Source organism: Somniosus microcephalus, chromosome 6 (assembly GCF_052327205.1).
Source record: "Somniosus microcephalus isolate GS21.2 chromosome 6, FLI_Smic_1.0, whole genome shotgun sequence".
NCBI lineage: Eukaryota > Metazoa > Chordata > Chondrichthyes > Squaliformes > Somniosidae > Somniosus > Somniosus microcephalus.
The window spans coordinates 83498202-83521154 of NC_140992.1; the positions used below are offsets into that span (position 1 = coordinate 83498202).

The 22953-nt window shown below is 43.5% G+C and overlaps 1 protein-coding gene across 1 annotated transcript in view; it reads right to left on the reverse strand.

The window, feature by feature from the left end:
* LOC147115843 (guanylate cyclase soluble subunit beta-2-like) overlaps window positions 1–22953 on the reverse strand; it is a 59649-nt gene that overhangs the window by 33537 nt on the left and 3159 nt on the right. Inside the window, exons 4-5 of the mRNA XM_085990459.1 lie at window positions 21402–21562; window positions 20031–20130 (exon numbers count right to left, since the gene is read on the reverse strand). Coding sequence (XP_085846585.1) covers window positions 20031–20130; window positions 21402–21562 — 261 coding nt within the window. The remainder of the gene's footprint in view (window positions 1–20030; window positions 20131–21401; window positions 21563–22953) is intronic.

Here is a 22953-nt window from a genome sequence, read left to right on the forward strand (position 1 = left end):
TAGTAGCAAATACTATTGATCGTTTCACAAAATGACAAAATACAACCGAGTATGCTTCCAAACGCTAATGACCATTGCCGAGATTCAACTTTGATCTCGTTCTTTGACCGGAGTTAGTTCTCAAGTCGTTGGTGTAAAAGAAACCTTTAATGAGCCTAAGTGCTAGAGTTGGGGGGAACTCCATGAGCATAGCAATTTAATAGGATGTAGAGATCAGTTAATAAAAGGATCTGTCAACCAAGCCACTAACTGGGAAGGATCTGCTCCCCGAACCATTAGCTGAGCAGGATCCGCTGACAAAGAAGTTAGCTCATTTACAATTTCATGTGCGGAAATGGAGTCTACATCAGAATCTAGGTTACAATGAGGCAACAGTAATGTAGCACTGCTGTTGAGTTCATGTCTCCAATTACCACCACAACAAAGAAATTGCACCGTTAACGACAAGATCAATACATTGGCCATCGGCTGCGCAGCTTCTGATTCACTGCTATGCCTGCAGAGGTGTATTCTGATTAGAAATGCAAGAAAATATGGGGCAAAACTGTGGCAGATGGAATTCAATGTGGAAAAGTCTGCGGCCATCCACTTTGGACCCAAGAGAGATAGATTAGAGCATTTTCTAAATGGTGAGAAGCAATGTCCTCCATAAGCTGCACTGCCACCTGCGCGGCCTGCCTCCCTCAATGCGCGGCCCATTCAAACGTTTGCGCATGCACGGTATCTATAATGTAAAGGCCAGTGAGCGGCCTGCCCAGGACCGTGCAGATGGCTGCGTGGCCTCGCAGCTTAGCAGAAACATTGGCGAGAAGCTAGGAACTGCGGATGAGCAGAGAAATTTAGGGGTCCAAATACAGAAATTCCTAAAAGCTGGTGGGCAGATACAAAAAAATAATGTAAAAGGCTCATGGAATGTTGGCCTTTATCTCAGGAGGGCTGCAAGTTATGTTACAGCTGTACAGAGCTCTGGTTAGACCCCATCTGGAGTCCTACATTCAGTTCTGTGCTCCCGCACCTCAGGAAAGATACATTGGCCTTGGAGGGGGTGCAGCGCAGATTCATCAGAATGATATTGAGGCTAAAAGGGTTAAATTATGAGGACAGGTTGCATAGACTAGGCTTATATTCCCTTGAATATAGAAGATTAAGGGGTGATCTAATTGAACTGTTTATGATGATTAAAAGATTTGGTAGGTTAGATAGAGAAAAATTATTCCCTCTGGTGGGAGAGTCCAGAATTAGAGCTAGGCTGTTCAGGGCTGATGTCAGAAAGTATTTCTTCGCACAAAGGGTAGTTGAAATCTGGAATTCTCTACCACATAAAGCTGTTTGAGACTAGATCAATTGAAAATTTTAAAACTGAGATTGATAGATTTTTGTTAGGCAAGGGTATTATGGGTTACGCATCCAAGGGAGTAGATGAAGTTAAGATACAGATCAGCTAGGATCTAATTGAATGGTGGAACAGGCTTGAGGGGCTGAATGGCCCACACCTATTCCTATGTTCCTAAGTTACCAATGGCGAGATCGATGCACTAGACGGTGAAATTTATGGTGTATGTCACTGATCCCACCGTTGCAGGAAAATCTGGGTCAATGTACTTAAGTGGCTCATTAGCTACTTGAGAAGTGTTAATGATTGACTGACTGTGAATTTTATTTGTTATCACTGTAAATTGCATTTTAAGAAATGCATACTGCTGAACTGCGCATTTCCAAAATGTTGTTAGTGGTTTGCCACATCCTTTTCCTGCCCTAGTCCTGAACTTGCATTTTCTGTAGTTTCTCTATCTCCCCTCATGCCTTGCGCGCTTATCTTGTCCATGAGACCCACCTCTTGCTCTCTCGACCCTATTCCCACTAAACTGTTAACCACCCAAATTCCCTTCCTGGCCCCTGTGCTAGCTGATATTGTTAACAGTTCCCTCTCCTCAGGTACTGTCCCCCTCCCTTTCAAATCTTCCAACATCACCCACCCTCGACCCCTATATCCTTGCAAACTACTGCCCCATCTCAAACATCCCTTTCCTCTCCCAAATCCGAGCCTCTCGCAACTCCATGTTTGAACCTCTCCAATCACGTTTCCACCTCATCACAGCACAGAAACAGGCCTTATTAAAATCACATCCTATGTGACTGTGACCATGGTACACTATCCCTCTTCATTCTTCTCAACCTGTCTGCCGCCTTTGATATGGTTGAACACACCCTCCTCTTCCAACACCTCTCGTCCATTGTCCAACTCTTTGGGTAAAGAAGTTTCTCCTGAATTTCCTATTGGATTTATTAGTGACTATCTTATATTTATATCCTCTAGTTTTGGTCTCCCTCGCAAGTGGTAATGTTTTCTCCACGTCTCAGTAATTCAGTTATGTTTCCAACCTGCTGATGCAGATTATTTTTTTAAATTGTATTTTGTTTAAGAACTTGGCTGTGCTAGTGAACCATTTTGATGTTACTAATATATAAATTATTTTTAAAATTTACATATTTTAGGAGCCACATAACTCTGTGTTAGACCACCGTGTTTGCTTTGCATGTTATGTTTTGCATGCGTGTCTTGTTGCGCGAGGCCCCTTGCGTCGGAGCGATCATAATATGATAGAATTCTTCATTAAGATGGAGAGTGAAGTAGTTGACTCAGAGACTAGGATCCTGAATTTAAATAAAGGAAACTATGATGGTATGAGGCGCGAGTTGGGTAGGATTAATTGGGGAATGTCACTCAAAGGGTTGACGGTGGATAGGCAATAGCAAACATTCAAAGATCGCATGGATGAACAACAGAATTTGTTCATCCCAGTTTGGCATAAAAATAAAAAAGTGACTCAACCGTGGCTAACAAGGGAAATTAGGGATAGCATAAGATCCAAGGAGAGGACATATAAATTGGCCAGAAAAAGCAGTAAACCTGAGGATTGGGAGCAGTTTAAGATTCAGCAAAGGAGGACAAAGGGATTAATTAAGAGGGGGAAAATAGAGTATGAGAGTAAGCTTGCAGGGAACATAAAAACGGACTGTAAAAGCTTTTATAGATATGTAAAGAGAAAAAGATTGGTGAAGTCAAGCATAGGTCCCTTGCAGTCAGAATCAGGGGAATTTATAATGGGGAACAAAGAAATGGCAGACCAATTAAATATATACTTTGGTTCTCTCTTCACAAAGGAGGACACAAATAACCTCCAAGAGATGTCAGGGAACATAGGTTCTAATGAGAGGGAGGAACTGAAAGAAATCAGTATTTGTAGGGAAATGGTGTTAGGGAAATTGACGGGATTGAAGGCCAATAAGAACATAAGAACATAAGAACATAAGAAATAGGAGCAGGAGTAGGCCAATTGGCCCCTCGAGCCTGCTCCGCCATTCAATAAGATCATGGCTGATCTGATCCTAACCGCCAATCCACTATGACAGGACTATCTCCTGAATCGAACAGCATTAGACACACGAAAACAGGAGCAGGATCAGGCTACACGGCCCCTGGGCCTGCTCCGCTACCCACAGGGCCATGACCTATCCGAACCTAGACTCATGTCCAAATTCCTGCCCATTCCCCGTAACCCTTAATTCCCTTTTCTACTAGGAAACTGTCTATTTCTGTTTTAAATTTATGTAATGATGTAGCTTCGACAATAAATCCCCAGGGCCTGATAATCTACATCCTAGGGTACTTAAGGAAGTGGCCCTAGAAATAGTAGATGCATTGCTAGTCATCTTCCAAAATTCGATAGACTCTGGAACAGTACCCATGGATTGGAGGGTAGTTAATGTTACCTCACTATTCAAAAAAGGTGGTAGAGAGAAAACGGGGAATTATAGACCGGTAAGCCCAACATCAGTAGTGGGGAAAATGCTAGAGTCCATTATAAAAGATGTAATAGCCGATCACTTGGAAAACAGTGACAGGATCGGACAAAGTCAACATGGATTTACAAAAGGTAAATCGTGCTTGACTAATCTACTGGAATTTTTTGAGGATGTAACTGGTAAAATAGATAAGGGAGAACCAGTGGATGTGGTGTATTTGGACTTTCAAAAGGCTTTCGATAAGGTCCCGCATAAGAGACTAGTGTGTAAAGTTAAGGCACATGGGATTGGGGGCAAGGTATTGACTTGGATAGAGAACTGGTTGGCAGACAGAAAGCAAAGAGTTGGAATAAACGGGTCCTTTTCCGAGTGGCAGGCAGTGACGAGTGGGCTACCGCAGGGATTGGTCCTAGGACCCCAGCTATTCACAATATATATTAATGATCTAGACAAGGGAACTAGATGTAGTATCTCCAAGTTTGCAGACGACACAAAGCTGGGTGGGCATGTGTGCTGTGAGGAGGATGCCGAGAAACTCCAGATTTGGACAGGTTGGGTGATTGGGCAGAAGCATGGCAGATGTAATATAATGTGGATAAATGCGAGGTTATCCACTTTGGTGTCAAAAACAGGAAGGCAGATTATTATCTGAATGGCAATAGATTAGGAGAAGGGGAAGTGCAACGAGACCTGGGTGTCCTTGTGCACCAGTCGCTGAAGGTAAGCATGCAGGTGCAGCAGGCGGTTAAGAAGGCAAATGATATGTTGGTCTTCGTGGCGAGAGGGTTCGAGTACAGGAACAAGGATGTCTTGCTGCAGTTGTACAGGGCCTTGATGAGACCACATCTTGAGTATTGTGTGCAGTTTTGGTCGCCTTATCTGAGGAAGGATGTACTTGCCATGGAGGGAGTGCAGCGAAGATTCACCAGGCTGATACCTGGGATGGCAGGAATGATGTATGAAGAGAGATTGGGTCGATTGGGCTTATACTCGCTGGAGTTTAGAAGAATGAGAGGGGATCTCATTGAAACTTATAAAATTCTAACAGGACTAGACAGACTAGATGCAGGAAGGATGTTCCCGATTGCCGGGGAGTCCAGAACTAGGGGTCACAGTCTAAGGATAAGGGGTAAGCCATTTAGGACAGAGATGAGGAGGAATTTCTTCACCCTGAGAGTGGTGAACCTGTGGAATTCTCTACCACAGAAGGCAATAGAGGCCAATTCATTAAATATATTCAAGAAGGAGTTAGATATATTTCTTAAGGCTAAAGGGATCAAGGGATATGGAGAGAAGGCAGGGACAGGGTACTGAATTTGGATAATCAGCCATGATCTCATTGAATGGCGGAGTAGGCTCGAGGGGCCGAATGGCCTACTCCTGCTCCTATCTTCTATGTAAGAGTAAAGACTTATTTTGGATTGAATAAAAAGTCGCATGTAATGAATAGTTTTGAAGGTGTTTGAAAGGAGGTCAGACATTGTTATTTCTGTATTATGTGTGTAAATGTTTGCCACAGAATACAATAAAAAAAAGTAAAATATGCCAAATTTTAAAAATATGTACCCAAATCATACAGAAGGTTATTTAGGCTTAGCTCTAATTATTCTGTAATGTCTGTTGTTTGGCATATATGGTTAATAATACAAGCAGGGCAACAAGGGTTATGAAATAGAGTTCATCAAAAAAGCACACCCTACTTTACTTGTTATTTAGAATCCATGATGGAAGAAATATACCAGAGGGATGAGCTTCAATGGATTAAATTACCTTTTATAATTCCTGACTTTGCTTATGTTCTTGTGTACTAAGGCTGCATTCCAAAAATGTTAGTCTTGGGTAATATCTGCAATTTGATGAAGCCTCTTTCTGAGTAATTTTACATAGTGTTTTAAATACTTTAAACCTTCTGTAGCCTGATTTTCTGTAATGTTGCATCAATAAGATCTTCCAAATTTATGTTTCTAAATCCTTTGTCTGAAACATCAAACAGTAATAATGAGGTTAATTGAATGGAAATTAATTCAAGGTAAGGTCTCTGTTCCCATTATTTCACTGCATGGAATGCTTTTATCAATAAGTTATTTGAGCAATGGTTCGAATTCTGTTTTCTCGGAGTAAAATGGACTGGACAGATCATAAAATGTCATAAAGGTTACCATTCATTTTTCACTTTCTTTATCTTTTTCTCACTCGGCATTGCATCACCAGCCTCCACCACATTCCTACTCTCTTCAGAATGTGAACACTCATACGACAACACTTGGTGCTTAAAGTGAGCGTGTGATTACAGGTAGACTATCCTTTGTCCGAAAACCTCGGGGCCAGCCGTGTTTCGGTTTTAGGAAAATTTCGGTTTTCGGAAGGTGCGCGAAAACACTTCGGTTTTCAGAGGTAATTCGGTTTTCGGGAGTGCGGATAAAGGATACACTATCCCTTATCCGAAAATAACGACTATAAATACTGTAGTTACAGGGATAAATACTGTAGTACAGTTTATTTGTAAGGAAAACATTCAGTAAAACTTCAAACATGTACAGGTACAAACTAAGCTAAATACCTGTACATAAACATGCAATAAAAGGTACATTACATCTGGCTTGAGGATCTTGGAGAAGATGGTACATCAGTGTTGTCATCATTGTCATCAGGTTGGAGTTGGACATCTGAAGATGGGCCAGGAACAGGATTCTCAAGTGATGAAGCAGCATTACATCTGGCTTGAGGATCTTGGAGAAGATGGTACATCAGTGTTGTCATCATTGTCATCAGGTTGGAGTTGGACATCTGAAGATGGGCCAGGAACAGGATTCTCAAGTGATGAAGCAGCATTACATCTGGCTTGAGGATCTTGGAGAAGAGGGTACATCAGTGTTGTCATCATTGTCATCAGGTTGGAGTTGGACATCTGAAGATGGGCCAGGAACAGGATTCTCAAGTGAAGAAGCATGACTACGACAGACGGCCTTTTTAAAGACTTCTTCCAGTGTCATCTATCTCATTAACATTGGTTTCTGTCTAAGCAGTCTCTCTTTAATTGAGTAAACTTGCATAATCTCTTGCTCACTGATAAATGCACGTTGTTCAAGGCCAGCAATTAACTGATCACACATTGTCACCATATCGTCTATGGGGATTTTTTCACCTGTGTTCACAATGTCATCATCATCATCACTACTGTCCTCATGCTTGTCTTTATTTAACACCATTTCAGCAATTTCCCCATCACTCAATGAATTCACAACAGGTGCATCATTGTCAATGTTCAGCACTTCTTCGATGTCAGCTTCCTCTAACGTATTTACACTTTCGGATGATAAACCTTTGGCGTAAGTGAGGAGGTTTGATATCATCATCTTCTCCTGACTGACAGGAAATCCTTCAAACTCGTCATCTGCAGGTCCATCTTCATGAAACATCGTTGAAGGCCAAAGTCTGTGCCAAGCATTTTTTAATGTTGGTTTGTCAACATCGTTCCAAGCATTAGCAACTGCATAAATGGCATCCTTAACATTGAATTCTTTCAGGAAGCTTTGGATTCCTTCGCCTCTGTTGATTGCATCAAGCATAGAGTTCAAAAAAACGTCTTTATACTTGCTCTTCATGGAGCGTAAAATTCCTTGGTCACAAGGCTGTATTAAAGATGTCACATTAGGGGGAAAGTTAATGCCGAAAACATAACTTTTCACAAGAAGTTCAGGAGGGGGATGTGCGGAGCAGTTTTCCAGGAACAATAAAATTTTGCAGTTTTCTTCCAGTCCAACTTGCCTGCAATGAGCTCGTGTCGCTGGTACGAAGTGGTTATTGAACCAGTGAGAAAATATTCCTCTGGTTACCCATGCTTTCCTGCTCGCATAATAATGCACAAGTAAATTGCATACACCTTTCAAACATCTCGGATGTTGGCTTTTTCCAATCACTACCAACTTTAACTTGTGTGTGCCTGCAGCATTGGCACACCCAAGAACAGTCAACCTGTCCTTAGCATCCTTAAAACCTGCTGGTGCACTCTCATCAGCCGTTGCTAATGTTTTTCTAGGAACGTAGCGCCAGAACAGAGCTGTTTCATCAGCATTGTAAATTTGTTCAGGACCGAGGTTTTCATCCGATATTATTTTTGCAAACTCATCTATGTAATTTTCAGCTGCTTCATGATCAGCAGAAGCTTTTTCACCACAGATTTTCAGATATCTTATACCATGACGCTTCTTAAATTTATGCAGCCAACCTTCTGAATATTCACACTCAACTTCAATGTTCAGTTCTTCATGGTATATTCTAGCTTGCTTCATGACCATCAAACCAGTCAGTGGCACACGTTCACCTCAGCGTTGTCGAATCCACTCAATCAGCACACGGTCAAGATCTTCATTTTTTGCCCTATGCAATGTTTTCCTAATTTTCATTAGTTTATGGTCATCACTGTCAGTGTAAAATCTCAACAACTTGTCTTTCTGTTTCTTTAAGTCATATACGGTGGTACTTCCCACACCATATTCTTCAGTAAGATGTCGCACAGACACACCACGATCAAGCTTCTGCAATAACTCCACTTTCTGCGATATCGATAATGAGCGATGCTTCCTTCTCTGCTTCTCACTGTTACCCATTGGGGTATCTGCAGCTCTTTTTAGCATTTTCACAAATTGTTAAAAGCCAGCAAATATCTAAGAGAGCAGCAAATATCTAAGAGAGCAGCAAATATCACACAGAGCAGCATAACACCTGCGTGGGTCAAGCATCGGCAGCGTCGGGTCATGCTTTGCGCCACTTTCGGCTTTCAGAGGTTTTCTGGTTTCGGATGTGCGGATAAAGGATGGTACACTATCTCTTATCCGAAATTGGGTGGGGTTCGGCGGGGGTGGGGTACGGCGGGGGGGTCGGGGGTCGGTGGGGGTCGGCGGGGGTCGTGGTCGTGCGCATTTCGGTTTTCAGAAGTCATGCTTTGCTCCACTTTCGGCTTTCAGAGGTTTTCTGGTTTCGGATGTGCGGATAAAGATTTTGGTTTTCAGAAGTGCGGAAAAATGCTACACTATCCCTTATCCGGCTAGGCCTGTAAGTCGTGCGCCACTCTGGTCATGTCGTGTGCACGACTTACGCTGACCGAAAAAACCTTCGGTTTTTAGAGGGTTTCGGTTTTCGGAAGTCCGGATAAAGGGTAGTCTACCTGTAACGCCTTCCTATGCAATTCATTTGTCTGATATTTTAACAGAGGTGTTAACCCATTTATTTTAAACACCTCCATTAAAATAGTAGAATGCTATGTTTGCCCCATGTAATTTCAAGGCCTTGAAGTATTGTTGCTGGCTCATGAGTTTCCTTTGTTTTGTAAGTGATCTACAACCTTGACAGCAATAACACTCAGGTTTTACTAAAAATAATTTACAGAATATAAATCAGCAACTTCCCCAATTTGATTTCCCACTTTATCATTTTCATCAATTGTTGATTGCAGTCAATCCTTGTAAGTGTGCTTATAATTGTTTTGCTTTAATGAGGGAACTTTTATAGCATATTTTCCCCCATGATGACAATCAAACTACTGAATTGAAGTACATGGCAAATTAATGGATTCATCTTTGCACTGTGAGCACTTGAACTATCAACAGTAATGGGTAGATTTCCAACTTGAAATCAATGGAAATGAAAAGCAGGCGGTATGTATAATGGGCTACCAATCAGCAACGCTAATTTTACACTTGGATGACAAGTTGAAAATCAGGGGCTAGATTTTCAGTTGCTTGCGCCAGCAGTTAGCGCCTTAAGAGAAGTGATTTTCGGGCGCTATGCGTGTAGCGCCTGGGCGCAGCGCAGTTTGCGCCCCGCCCCAAATTAAGTTGCCCATTAGCGCCGGTGCAAAGTTTAGCGGCTGCCCGGATGCGTGCGCAGAAAATGACGTCACATCCTCGTGCAACGCCCTTTGGCCGCCCCGATTGCAAACTTCAGTCGGACCGCCCCATTGTGCGCCTGGCGTCCAGAGCGTTTGTAAAATGGAACGCAACACACCCTGGGGAGCGCAAATTAAAGGGCACTCGTACAAAAGGCACTCTGCATGTGTTGTGTGGAAGTAAGCTGTGTGTTGTACTGAACGGCTCCTCCTCCTCCTCCTCCTCCTCCTCCTCCTCCTCCTTTGCATTTGGAAAAAAAATACATGCACCCTTCCCCTTTAAGAGCTCACTGGCACCAGAGTGTCTGCCGTGTGCTGCGCCCGAGCTCGGGTGTTGCGCTCTCCACCGCCGGCTTAGCGCCTAAAGATACTAGTGGAACGCCTCTTTTAGCGCTCCACCAACCTCTTAGGGCGAAGCCACTGAATTTCCGGCAACGGGGCGCTACTTTGGGGCGGGCGCTAAGCTTAGCGCCCCAAAACTGTCTATACTGAAAATCTAGCCCCTACCCCCTAAATGTCAAGTGCAGATATCATCTTATATGTGCAGGATGTTATCAATCAGTTTTCCCAGAACAAGGTCAGAGACATCCAAATGCGTGATGCATGTAAATATGAGTAAATATTTCACTGAACCTCAGCCCACATCTATTAAGCGACTGTGATCCAAAGAAAAAAAATTCCATATAATTTTACTGAACGTATCTGCTGCCTTTAATCAAGTGTGGCACAAAGGCCACAACACAGATAAATTGATGACTCAGTTTCATCAGTACATAAGAGTGTAATGGAGAGCTAGACCTAATTGGGTATAAATTTATCTTGGGCTGCAGGGCAAAATGAGCGATAGCAAATCAGCAGCACATTTTGCACGCCGTTTTCCAAGTCAATGGAAAGAAAATCGGGGAAGTGCAAAGCGGGCTGTTGACGTGCTGTCGGCCATTTTGTGCTACATCCCAAAATCTGTCTATGCTGTATAAATTCAAACTTAAGTTTCTTGTAAAAAGCAACACAAGACCTGCAATGGCAGCCTCCTATTTTAGCAAAGCACTTCATTTGACACTTTTTTCCTTGTCCACCACCAGAAAGGAAGTCCACCTGCAAACTTGAGAACAAATTAAATGAGCTAACTTTATGGTCATGGTTGTGACAGATATCCTCCCATCACAGCACATATTAAAGAAAAGTGTTTAAAATTATGAAAGGAATTCATACTATTTTCAATATTGTGTGGTCTAGAATGTCAGGGCATAGATACAATTTTAAATGTAAGAGATTTAGAACAGAGGGCAGGAGAAACTCCTTCACACAACAGAGTTGCGAGGCTGTGGAATTCACTTCCAGGGTTAGTGGTTGATGCAGAAACTATCGGGGTAATTTTTAAATCCCAAACCCGAACCTAACCTGCCCACTTTTACTGAGGCGAGATGGGATGTGGGCAACCAGCCCGCTCCCAGGAGGCGGGTTGACGTAATAAAACTCACTACGCACTTGGTTTGAGTATAAAGCAAGGCTTTAATCAACTTGTTTCAAAACATGGAGGTCTAGTTATCTTTCACTAGTTCCTGTTTACACAATGTCCTGGAAGCCGGGCCCACGCCTGAGTATTTATACTCCTTGGACGGCGCCACGAGCTGGCCGTCCATTGTTATTTCATGAGTCTTTCTTCATGGATCATAAGATTCATAACACAGGTTGGCCATTTTAAATATTATAATAAGGCTGCGTGCCTCATATTGAACTTGTCTTCCAGGTTTAACCCTGGCCAGCCAGGTTTCCTAGGCCTCAGGAAACCTGGCAGCTGAAAGGAGGTGAGGACTGCTTTGTGGCAAAGTTACGTGCCTTTACAGCAATTGTGGGCCAGGAGAAGCAGCAGTGTTTCTCCTGCAGACCCCCAAGCTTAGCTTCTTCCCTGCTCACCATCAGCCCAACCGCCCCCCTCCCCCCCACACCATCCAAAGATGCTCCGGGATCGGGATTAGACCCCCCAGGATTGGGGATCGGAACCCCCCTCCCCAACAGGGATCTGGGATAGGACCCCCCCTGGGATGGGTATCAGAACTCCCCCCACCCCCCCAGGATCTGACCGCCCCACACTCCCACTAATGCAGCTGCAAGCTCCCTACCTGCTCCTGGGGCTGCGGCCTTCTCCGGAGCATTCCCCGCCTAACAGGGAGCCAAGCCTGTCAATCAGGCTGGCTTCCAGGTAGGGAACCTGCTGGAAAAAAAAGGCACACGCACCACATCGAACAAATATTGGCCCCCCCCACCTCCCACTCACGGAACCTGCGCCAGTCAATATCGGCGGCAATATCAACATTCAAGATTAGATTGGATAGATGAAGGAAAATGGGTTGAAGGTACAGTATATGGGAACAGGATGGGTAAATATAATTAGAACCATTTGCTCGTGTGGAGGTTTAACACTAACATGGACTATTTCCAAGTTGAAACTTCTGTGCATTTCTATGTAAAACAGTATTAGAGGAGGTAACTAGCCATTGGATTTTAAAATGATGGATAAGAGGAATTTGGGGGATTGTTTCTGTAAATTGTTAATTTCAAGTGTGTTCATGGTAATTATCAATAGTCAAAATTGTCATTGGGAAGCTGTTATCAGTCTCTTCAGAAATCGGTCCTACAACCCCTGCTGTGCACAATCATTAAATGCCTTGGTGAGGATACTGTTATAAGAATATTTACATTTGTGAATTAAATTAGATAGAAATAGACAGAATGCTCGAAAGAGAGAGATGTTCAAAGAAAAGTACATAGACTTTACAGCTGTACAAATTAATAGATGTCATTTAATATTAAGACATGCAAGATCATGTATAATTGTGATTCAAAATACTGATATGTTACAGGCTGGAGATTAAAATGCAGCTGATCAGGATTTTGCAGGAATGTTAAGAATGATTAAATGAAAGGCAGCAGGACAGGATTTGGGCACAATAGTTTAGCACACTTGTCAAACAAATAGCATATCTGTTCTCAGTTATAAATATAAGCAAAGATTAAGTTAGAATGAAACTAGGTTAAAATCACAAAGTGAATCACTTGAGAAAGTTACTTGAACCAGAAAAGCCATACCAGGGACATGATTATTATTAGCTATGGAAGCCATAAGGTAACATCACTTGGTGAGTACCTTCTTCCCACTTGGAGATGCTAATGTAGGGAACAGACTACCATCTAACCCAGGATATTCTGACCGAAGTAATACATTGACGAAGAAAACTGACACATTTCTGATTCACGAGGAAATAGATGGATCTGGATCTGCTGGCAAAGCAGGGGACATGGATTGTGTTACTCTTGAATGAGAATGTAAATGATGTAGGCTGAATACACTAAATTACCTTTTCTCATTCCTACCTTATTTTCTAAATCAGCAATAGCAATCAAATAAATGTGAAATGGAAAATGCTGCACTGGTGCTCTCCTGAAGTTGGGGTGAAGGCACATTGTTACGGAAAAATAGAGGAGGCTTTACTGTATTATGCTTGATGCTGGCACTGTGTGTCGAAAATTGAAGTTTCTTTCCATTTCCCAACACTAATTACTCTCAAAAAATGATTAATTGAAACTCATCTGACATTACTTTGATAAGATCAAGTCCTTTTAACTATTCAAAGTATTCTATAGACTTCTTCTGATTTTACCAAAAAATTAAGTGCAAATATTCGGGGTAACTTTCTGACTTTGTGAATCTGACGAGCTGCTTCACCTGCTGAAGGTGCATATTAGAAACGCAGGCATGAGTCTTTTATTTTACCATTTAAATGATTAGCCAGAAAATCATACACAACACCCTTCTAAATTTCCAATATGAGTTGCCGGTGGAGCAGTAAAATTACCCCAATTATGTTTACTTGAACTACTCAGTTGCCTTCCATTAGTCATGTTCTTCAAACAATTATAACCTTTTTCTTTTAGTTTCTTCTGCCATTGTGTATGGTTTTGCTTTCAATCCATTTGATAGTATTTTGTTTAATTTCATTAATTTATGCATGTTTTTATCATTGGTAATTAATCTTTTAACATTTCCTTGTGTGTGCAATTAATACATACCTTCTCTTACTTAAGCTATTTGGAATGTTTGGGAATACTTTTGGAAAAAATAGTATAACTACTGTAAACTAAAGTTACCGGCGTTCCACCCTATCCCATGGGTTTCCCAGCTGGCGAATTAGGTTAAAATTGTCCCCTTACATCTCGACATCCTTCACTCTGAGATTTCTGGGTCTTTGCCCAAGGAGTGGAGCATGCCTGGACGTGCAATAGGCACAGGCCTAATACCTCTCATTTAAATAAGGTAGGGAGGGGACCTTCCCGATCCTACCACCTCGCTTTCCTGTGGTTTGGCCAGTCAGGTGTCTAGGTACAAGGGCGCCCAAAGAAGCTGGCAATGGGTTTTGTGTGGGTGAACGCCTCAGATCAGAGGGTTAGCAAGGCCAAAAGTTTGGTGACCCATTCTTTTCTTTGCAGCACCACGTGAATTTTCAGGTCTAGATGCTTTATAACATTTATTACTCTACAACAACAGCAAGAAGGAGCAAGACCAGCAGCCAGACCTGCAGTTACACTTCTGTTTCTGCTCTTGTTTCTTGCAACAAGGCTCTTCCAGGAAGCATGGCTATGCACCGGAAGTACAACTGGGCCCTGTAAATGGATTAACCCATCAAATTTGGGTGCTGGTCGGCCTGGATGCACTGAACCTGTCCAACACCAGATAAAGGAGGGCCAGGAAAATCAGCCCCAAACTTTCTTGCAGTCTGATTATGGGCCTACTTGCATGGCTTGTGGTCCTTTAATATTGCAGTTACTGGTTTCACATTGATTTCTGCTTTCGAGTGATGCGAGTTAGAAACACTGAATTATACTGTTAGCTTCACATTCCTCTCTGCTTCAGCAAAGTAGAGCTGTGCACATGGATGCTAAATGCTCCATTCAGCTTACCCATTAAATTCTTAAAGTTAGTGAAGGACCAGCTGCCTTGTCGGTTCATTATATATAATATCTACTGGATGTTATTAAAGGATCAGAAATCTTCTGCCCTTCCGGCGCACTCCCACAAGGGCCAGGAAATAGACTGAGCCCTAGATATGCCAGATGCTGTCCTGACATTGAAGATTCCATAGGGCTTTATAAGGGGCAAAGCCTCTGCCCACCCCTTACAAGGCCAATGAATTCAGATGCAGGGGATAGAAAGGTTGGGGCAGTAGAGTCTGATAAGGGGTTAGAAAATATTTAGAAGTGTGAATAACTATGACTGATAAAATTCAATACAGATAAGTGCAAGCTCTTGCACACTGGGAGAAAAAAATGGGGGCCATATTTGTCTAGCTAGTTTGATACTATTTATTAAAGGAGGAGCAGATAAAGATCTAGGAATAGAGAAACTCAATAATGACCGTGGCCACTCATGGCATAGCTGTAATCAACAATGGCAAACTGAATACTCCGCTCTACTACCAAAGCAGTAGAGCCCAAGTCTGAGATCATCATACTGAAGCTGCATAGTGCTTTGGTCAGGCCACACCCTTCAAAATTGTAGTCAGTTCCAATCACCAAAGCACAAGGGAAATATTTAGACCCTGGAAGTGGTGTACAGAAAGTCCATGGGCTCGATTTTACCAGGCCCGAGGAGGTGGGTTTGGAGGCGTGCGAGTTGTCAAAATCGCAAAAAATGGCGGGCGAGTCCGATCCCGCCTCCACCCCGCCTCTGAGCAATTTTCCCACATTTGTGGTTTCAGACCCCATTTCAATCCCGCCTCCAAGAGGCGGGATAGGCCCTTAAGGCCCTTAACAACCAGTTAAGTGCCTCTATAATCCCATTTTGAGAGGCAGTTCTGATTTTACCACATTTCCCCCATCCTGCACGTTTCCTCTGGAACACACCAGTTAATCTTGGCGGCCTCACAAGTGGATTGCTTACTAACAGCTGCAGCTCCACCATTAAAAAGGAGTTTTCACCGATGATCATTTGCAGGTGGCAGAACTTTGTTGTCTCAGGTCTGGGGAAACTTTTAGCAGGCATACTCATTGTTGTGGAAGTTTGGAGCCTGACACCCATCTCCAGTGTGACCTCCTGGGAAACCCCTCTCCCCACCTTGACTGAGCGCTTCCTCAACTGAAGTATATACTAGAAGCATGGGAACCATTTATTTCCTTTCCTTCTGGACATCAGATTCGGACGAAGACCAGCCACGGCAGCAGCAGAACCCTGAACAACAGCACCACCAACAGCAGGAGCAATAACATGAGCGCCAAGCTGCTGCTCACCCACCTGAAGCTGCACAGGCCAGAAGGTGCCAGCGCGCAATCACATTGCTGCCCAGGATGCAAGGGATGCACTCATGTTGGCCAGATTTGCTTAGCCTGCACAAACACTTTTGCCTCACACCTTCTTACCAGAGCATCGACAATGGACAAGAACCTGCGGATTCCTATCACTCTGACCACCATACTAACAATTGCAAGTCGCCCTAAGCCCTCAATGTGGAAGTCCCATTTGGGAAATGACACAGGCCACAACTTCTACAGTTTGCCATCAAATCTGTTTATCATAACAATTCAAGGATGGCTTGTCAAAAATCAATACAACAGAACACCCAAGTGACTACCCTTGTGACTACTTGTGCTTTATCTTCCTCTTACGCATGCTCCTACGTGGTGCTTCCCCTGTGGCTTCAGCAGATGTGGAGGCCCCTTGCTCACTTTCTTGCTGCTCCTGTCTCGACACCTTTGGTGGCTGTCCTCTGGGGTTGTGAACCTGTGAGGGCTCGGCAACAGTCTGCTGCTCCTGAGGCTGTGCAGGGGCTGAGACGCCCATCTCAGTTGGGTGAGGACTCTGGTGGGGCTGTAACCGAGGGCTTTGCAGTGGCATGGTCGTGTGAGTGCTTGGAGAGGAGCCCCCACTTCTTTGTTGTCTGCCACCAACACTCCTCTCATGGATCAGCCCCACTTCAGAGCTAGCAAGTGGCCTGACAGCACCTTGCTGCACTTCAGGGGGGCCACAAGGACCCGTTTCTGCACTGGAAGTCCTACTCTAGAGGACTTCCATGAAGGTCTGGTTTCTATGCTCAATAGCTGACCATCGCTCCTGAAGAGATGTCAGTCTATTCTGAACAATGACCATGTTTTCAATACTCTGGCGACTAAGCTCCTCCATGGCCATAGCCATCCTCTCCTCGACTGTAGCCATCCTCTCCTCTATGGTAGCCAGCCTTACCACGGAGTTAGCCATCCTTTCCACGGAGGTTGCCATCCTTTCTGTGGCAATGCGTTCATGCGCCAATGCCTCCACAAAGGCTCTGGTCATGTTCATGATGGAACCTCCATTCGCTCCACACTCGCAGTGACCCTGGAGACAAAACCTGCCAGAGACTCCTGCACCTGTTCCTGGAGTTCCAGCACCGCTCCCCTTCTGGATGTACCCGGAGGCACAGGGTCGACATGCAGCTGAGCCGAACTGGTAGAGTCCTGCGCCCTCCGATGAGGACTCTCCACTGCTGTCCCTGTCTCCACCATCTGCTGATGCTCACCTGTGAGCTGTGATACACCAGGTGACAACACTACTCTATCTCACGAAGGTCCCACCAAGGTGCGAGTATCTACGCTGGTGCTGGGTGTGCTGAATTCTGCTGACGGTGCTCCCGCAGAGGTTGCAGCTTCCTTGGAGGAGTCTTGAGGCTCAGGCTGTTCCTCCTGGACAGTGGGGACGGGGGCTCTCGATGGTCCTGTGGGGGAGTAAAGGAAAGTGTTAGAGATGTGAGGTAAAGGTTGCATGCTCATTGAATTGTGCAGATGATCATAAGTCAATCTGTTAGAGCATCAGAATTATTGGCCCAGAAATTCGGGTCCCCACGGGTGAGTATGCGCTGGGTACTCACGCGTAGGCCCAACGAAAGTGCTGGTTTCATGCATGCACTGCGCATGTGCGGGAAACCGGAACTGCTGTTCACTTAAAGGATGGGGTTCACAGGTCGAACGCGTGCGCCGGAGAGGCAGCGCGTGCGCCTGGAACTTACGTTTTTTTTGCCGGTTTCTCCAGGAGGGTAAGTCTTCAGGAGTTACACTTTTAAAAAGCAGGCGCAAGGCCTGCTTTTAACAAGGTAAGTGGTGAATTAAGTAAAATTAAAACATTTTTTCCACAGGTTTATTATTTTTAAATACTTTAAAGAAAGGTAAGTTTATTTTTAGCCCCGTCAGAAACTGTAATTAATTTTTTCAAAAATTTAAATTATTGTTTAAAATAGTTATTTTATGTAATTTATAGTTATTTAAAAAATGTGACATTTAAAAAAAATGTATTTGAAGTTTGTGTTATGTTTTGGGGCTGATTTGTATTTATAGTTTTGACAGCTCTTCCTGTCAAATTTATGAATGGGCATTCCCTGCTACCATTGGCTCTCCATGGCCCACGTGATCCCAGGGGACGCTTTGAACTAACTGCGCCCCTGGGATATGCAAGCACTGTGCGCCGGCAGTTGGAGGAGGCCCAAGATCGGAATCCCACGCGGGCCCACAGCTCAACGTCCGGCGTGCTAGGTAAGTGCAGGTCGGAGGCTTGCACCCGCGGGAAGCCTCCGACCCGAATTTCTGGGCCATTATCAGTCACTCATGCAATGTCAATGAGAGAGATGCTAAACTATTCTGTCACCAGCTTGCTGTGATGCACCCGTCTGTCCATCCCCCACTTGCGAATCGTCCTCCACTCCGGCGATCTCCAGGGCCACCTCCCCCGAAGTGGTGAGCTGGGCTACTGAAGGTGGACCTCCTCCTGTCCTCGCTCTTTCGCTCTTATTGTGAGCTCCCTTTTCCTGCAATGAGGGACACAAGTGGAGCTTGAGTGAGAATGAAGGAGTGAGTGTAGAGAATCCATAGCATAGATGCTTAGAAGGAGACAAAGGGCCCTCCCTGTGTGTTGTAAGTTGTTGTCATTGCATCACAGTGATAGGGAGTGTGAGGGCTGCATGGTCGAATAGTTAAGTGAATGTGACCATAGAGAGAGAGGAAATGGGTAAGGGTGCAGGGATGTAAGTGTCAAGTGGGATGTGGAGGAAAAGGTTGGCAAAGCAGATTGCTGGTGAGGAGAGGTGATGGGGATCAGATTGAGGGTGATAGGAATGTCATACTCATTTTTCCTGTGCGGAGAAGGTCATGAAACCTCTTCCTGCACTGCAGCCAGGTTCTGCTGCACATAGTAATTGCGTTTACCTCTTGGGCCACTTGCAGCCACACAGCTTTAGTCTGCTGGGGAGGCTTTTTCCTCCCTGAGGAAGGGAAGAGCACCTCCTTATTTGCTCTTGCTCCCTCCACCAGAGCTTGGAGGGAGGCCTCATCGATTCTTGAAGCACACTTTGGTTTACTGGTGGACATAATTGATGAAGGAAGCACTCAGAACAATGGGCATAAAGTTTAAAGGCTGAAAAAGAAGCAAGGCTGCTTGCAGACCTTAAATCCAGCAGCATTGATGATGTCATCGGAGGTGACTTTCTGTATGAAAAGGCTCATTGGGCCAAGGGTTCCCACACGCTGGAAATCAAGTGCCCAATTAGGGCAAAATCGCACTTTTATCCCACTTCACATCGGAGTCGGGATCCTGACACGATGGCCACCTGGCATGCCCCCAGCACCCCCCCAACCAATGGCAAAATCCAGCCCCATGAGTCTAATCCTTAGTGTCAGAGGATTGAGTTAAGAGGAAAGGTGAGAAAAACTTGCACGGCTCAGCCTTGAAAGGAGGTCAATGAGACATGACATTATGGAGGTCTGCACAATATCAACAGGAATAGAAAAAGCTAACCCTGAGCACTACATCAAGTTAATTAATGATTGTCAGACACGAGGATGTAGGAACAGATTGGTAAAAGGCAAGTTCAAGACTGATGTCAGGAAACACTTCACACAAGGCGCGATTAATACAATACCTGGAGTGGTCTTGCAGGTAGGCTTGTGGAGGCAAACTTCTGGAGTTATCACTGTTTTCAATGGAAGATGGAGTAGATGGGCCAAGTGGCTTCCCTCAATTGTACTTATCTTTTACATTGATATAAAACCCAAACCATTTCACATCAACAGGAAGGTGATAGTATAACCACAGCCTAAGTTTCTTCAGTATTGCATCACTTTGTTATCTGAACTTGAAGGTAGTGCCATGTATGAATTTGTTACAATTAGTATAGTTGTAGATACATGCAACAGAAGACCAATGTGAATTGGGCTGGTCAGCCATTGTCACATCTTCATTCTCACTTTAACAGATACAACCTTGACTTCCAAAGGAAAATGGTGCACTACTATAAAAATAATCTTATCTGACCATTCTTACCAGGGACAATATGACACAATCCTTTCCTGTCAGAGTAATAATGCAGTAGCATTGAACTGTCTTCGTTTTTTTCCACCCTGAATGATGGCGCATTCATCTCCTGCATAACATTAATGAAATACTAAAATTGAAACGTGTTGGATTGCATTGATTAATGTAATTCCATGATCAGTACTTTAACATCATACGCACTAATGACAATTAATGATCACTATTCAAGAAAGGAGGGAGAGAGAAAACCGGGAACTACAGGCCAGTAAGCCTGACATCACTCGTCGGGAAAATGCTGGAATCCATTGTTAAGGAAGTGGTATCAGGGCACTCCCAGTGCACAGAAAGGAGTGGTGCATCAGAAGTTTTTCCACTTCAACTCAAAGAATGACAAGAAATATTATGCATATACTCTTTACAAGTTGCCTGGATATATAACAATCACAGGTTTGTTTTGTGCAAAAACCCACTGCCATGCTTAGGAGTCTACAAGCCAAGCTACAGAGCAACCACCTACATAGGTTTTTTTGCCTGCTATGTAATTCATACACTTTCCTAATAGGGACACGTCCCACTTACCTAAGTTTCGAGAGCTTAAATATTGGTTGGAAAGAGCTGAGGTTTAGGAACTCCAAAGTGTGCGCAGGGTTACTGTTGTAATTTTACCAGCTAAAACCATACAGTTTACCCGTACAGAGCACTAGTAAGCTTCACACTGTTTGTTCAGACAGTATCACCCTAACCATTAGAGTTTTAGATTACAGGATTATCTGGAGGCAAATGCGAAGAATCCCAGCCACTTAGTGGCAGGTCTTTCCCTCTAAATTGCATTAGTGATCCACACTGTTTGGTTAATAATCAACAGTGTGCCAGAATACACAGAGCCTACCTGGCTCAGGTATCAAATAGTGGAGTCTGCAATAGGGTGTTTACTTGGTTCCCATCTTCTATTGGACAGTATATCATCTTGGAGCCCACTCACCCCTACGGGACACAAATAACCGCACCGCCCCCCCCCCCCCCCCAAACCCCTGGAGGAAAATAGCACACACAGTCTGTAGTGTAACAATTATGAGTACAGCAAATAAGCAATATTTATGTCTTTTGTGTGGCATCCTGGTATGTAAAGTAAATATTAATTGCATATAGGAATAGAAATTGGATTTATAATATTAACACGCTAATAGTTCAGGTCTTGTGTTTGCGAATGGATCTATTCATGCAATCCTAGAGTTTATTATTATCCTGAAACAAAATGTTAAATCAGCAGCATTATACTGGTTGTTAAAATTCTTATAAATTGGTCTATTTAATAAATATACAAACTTCTATTGTATTCAACTGACCTTAAAGAACCCCAGATAACTTCTTTAAACTTGCCTGATAAGACAATGAAAGGTAACTATGTAATGCATCAAGATTCTCAATGAACTCCATCAGGTTACCTCCCAGTGTACGGAGCATGTGATCATATCCAGATCTTTTGCAGAACTCAAAAAAATACTCTCCGAATTGTTTCAGCACCACATCTGGCGACACATCTGGAAGTCACAATAAAAAAATGTTACCTGGATAACACAATGATAGACTTTCAGCAACAACTTGCATTTATATAGTGACTTTGATGCAGAAAAATTCTGAGGCGCTTAAAGGGGGAGGGGGAAAGAAAATAAATAAAATAAAGGAACAGATTCCAAACCATGGTGGGAGAGTTTAGAGAGGAGACTGAAAGCTTATTCGAAAACATGAGCTTTGAAAAGGTTTTGTAAACTGGAGAGAGGTGGGAAGGCAGAGAAATTCAGGAAGGGAGATAAATAAAGTAGGGATAAGGTGGCTGGGGGCATTGCCACTAATTGTAGCATGAAAAGCAGGTAGGGTGCACAAAAGGCCAGAGTCAGAGGACAATGTATAAATGAAGAATGAGTGTTTTTTGCTTGCCACATATTCAAATAGCATTAATATTTATTTAATGTCTATAATTCTTAAATTATTGCTTACTGCCAATGTTTTTTTACTAAGTATAATGGACCATAATTTGCTGTGGCAGGGCATTCAATGGCATCTGTCATTAGGCTTGCCCTTGCACATTTAGGTTTTTAAAATTTTGCCTTGGCAAATTGCTGAAAGTGTGAGCTGATAAGTCACAGTGAGGGAAACTGGGCATCTGGGGCCTGAGTGAATCCTGAAGCAACTATATATCTCCTTAACCAAATCAGATTGTAGGATTGTGAAATTAACAGTGCAAGGACTGAGAAGGAAATATAAGTTAGACTGGGGAATTCAATGTCAAACCAGGTACAGAAAGAAAAATAAAGCGAGGGAAAAGATAAGATAAGATATACTTGCTCTCGAGGCAGTTCAGAGAAGGTTCACTCGGTTGATTCCAGAGATAAGGGGGTTGACTTATGAGGAAAGGTTGAGTAGGTTGGGTCTCTACCCATTGGAATTCAGAAGAATGAGAGATGATCTTATCGAAACATATAAGATTGCGAGGGGGCTTGATCGGGTGGATGCAGTGAGGATGTTTCCACTGATGGCTGAGACTAGAACTAGGGGGCATAATTTTAGAATAAGGGGCTGCCCTTTCAAAACTGAGATGAGGAGAAACTTCTTCACTCAGAGGGTAGTAAATCTATGGAATTTGCTACCTCAGAGAGCTGTGGAAGCTGCGACATTAAATAAATTTAAAATGGAGATAGACAGTTTCCTAGCTGATAAGGGAATTAGGGGTTACGGGGAGCGGGCAGGGAAGTGGACGTGAGTCTAGGTTTGGATCAGCCATGATCCTATTGAATGGCGGAGCAGGCCCGAGGGGCCGTATGGCCTACTCCTGCTCCTACTTCTTATGTTCTTATGAAAGAAAGATTTGATTGAGAGAAAAAAGAGACAAAGGAAAAGTTTTTAAAAAGTTAATTTTAAATGTTACATTTTA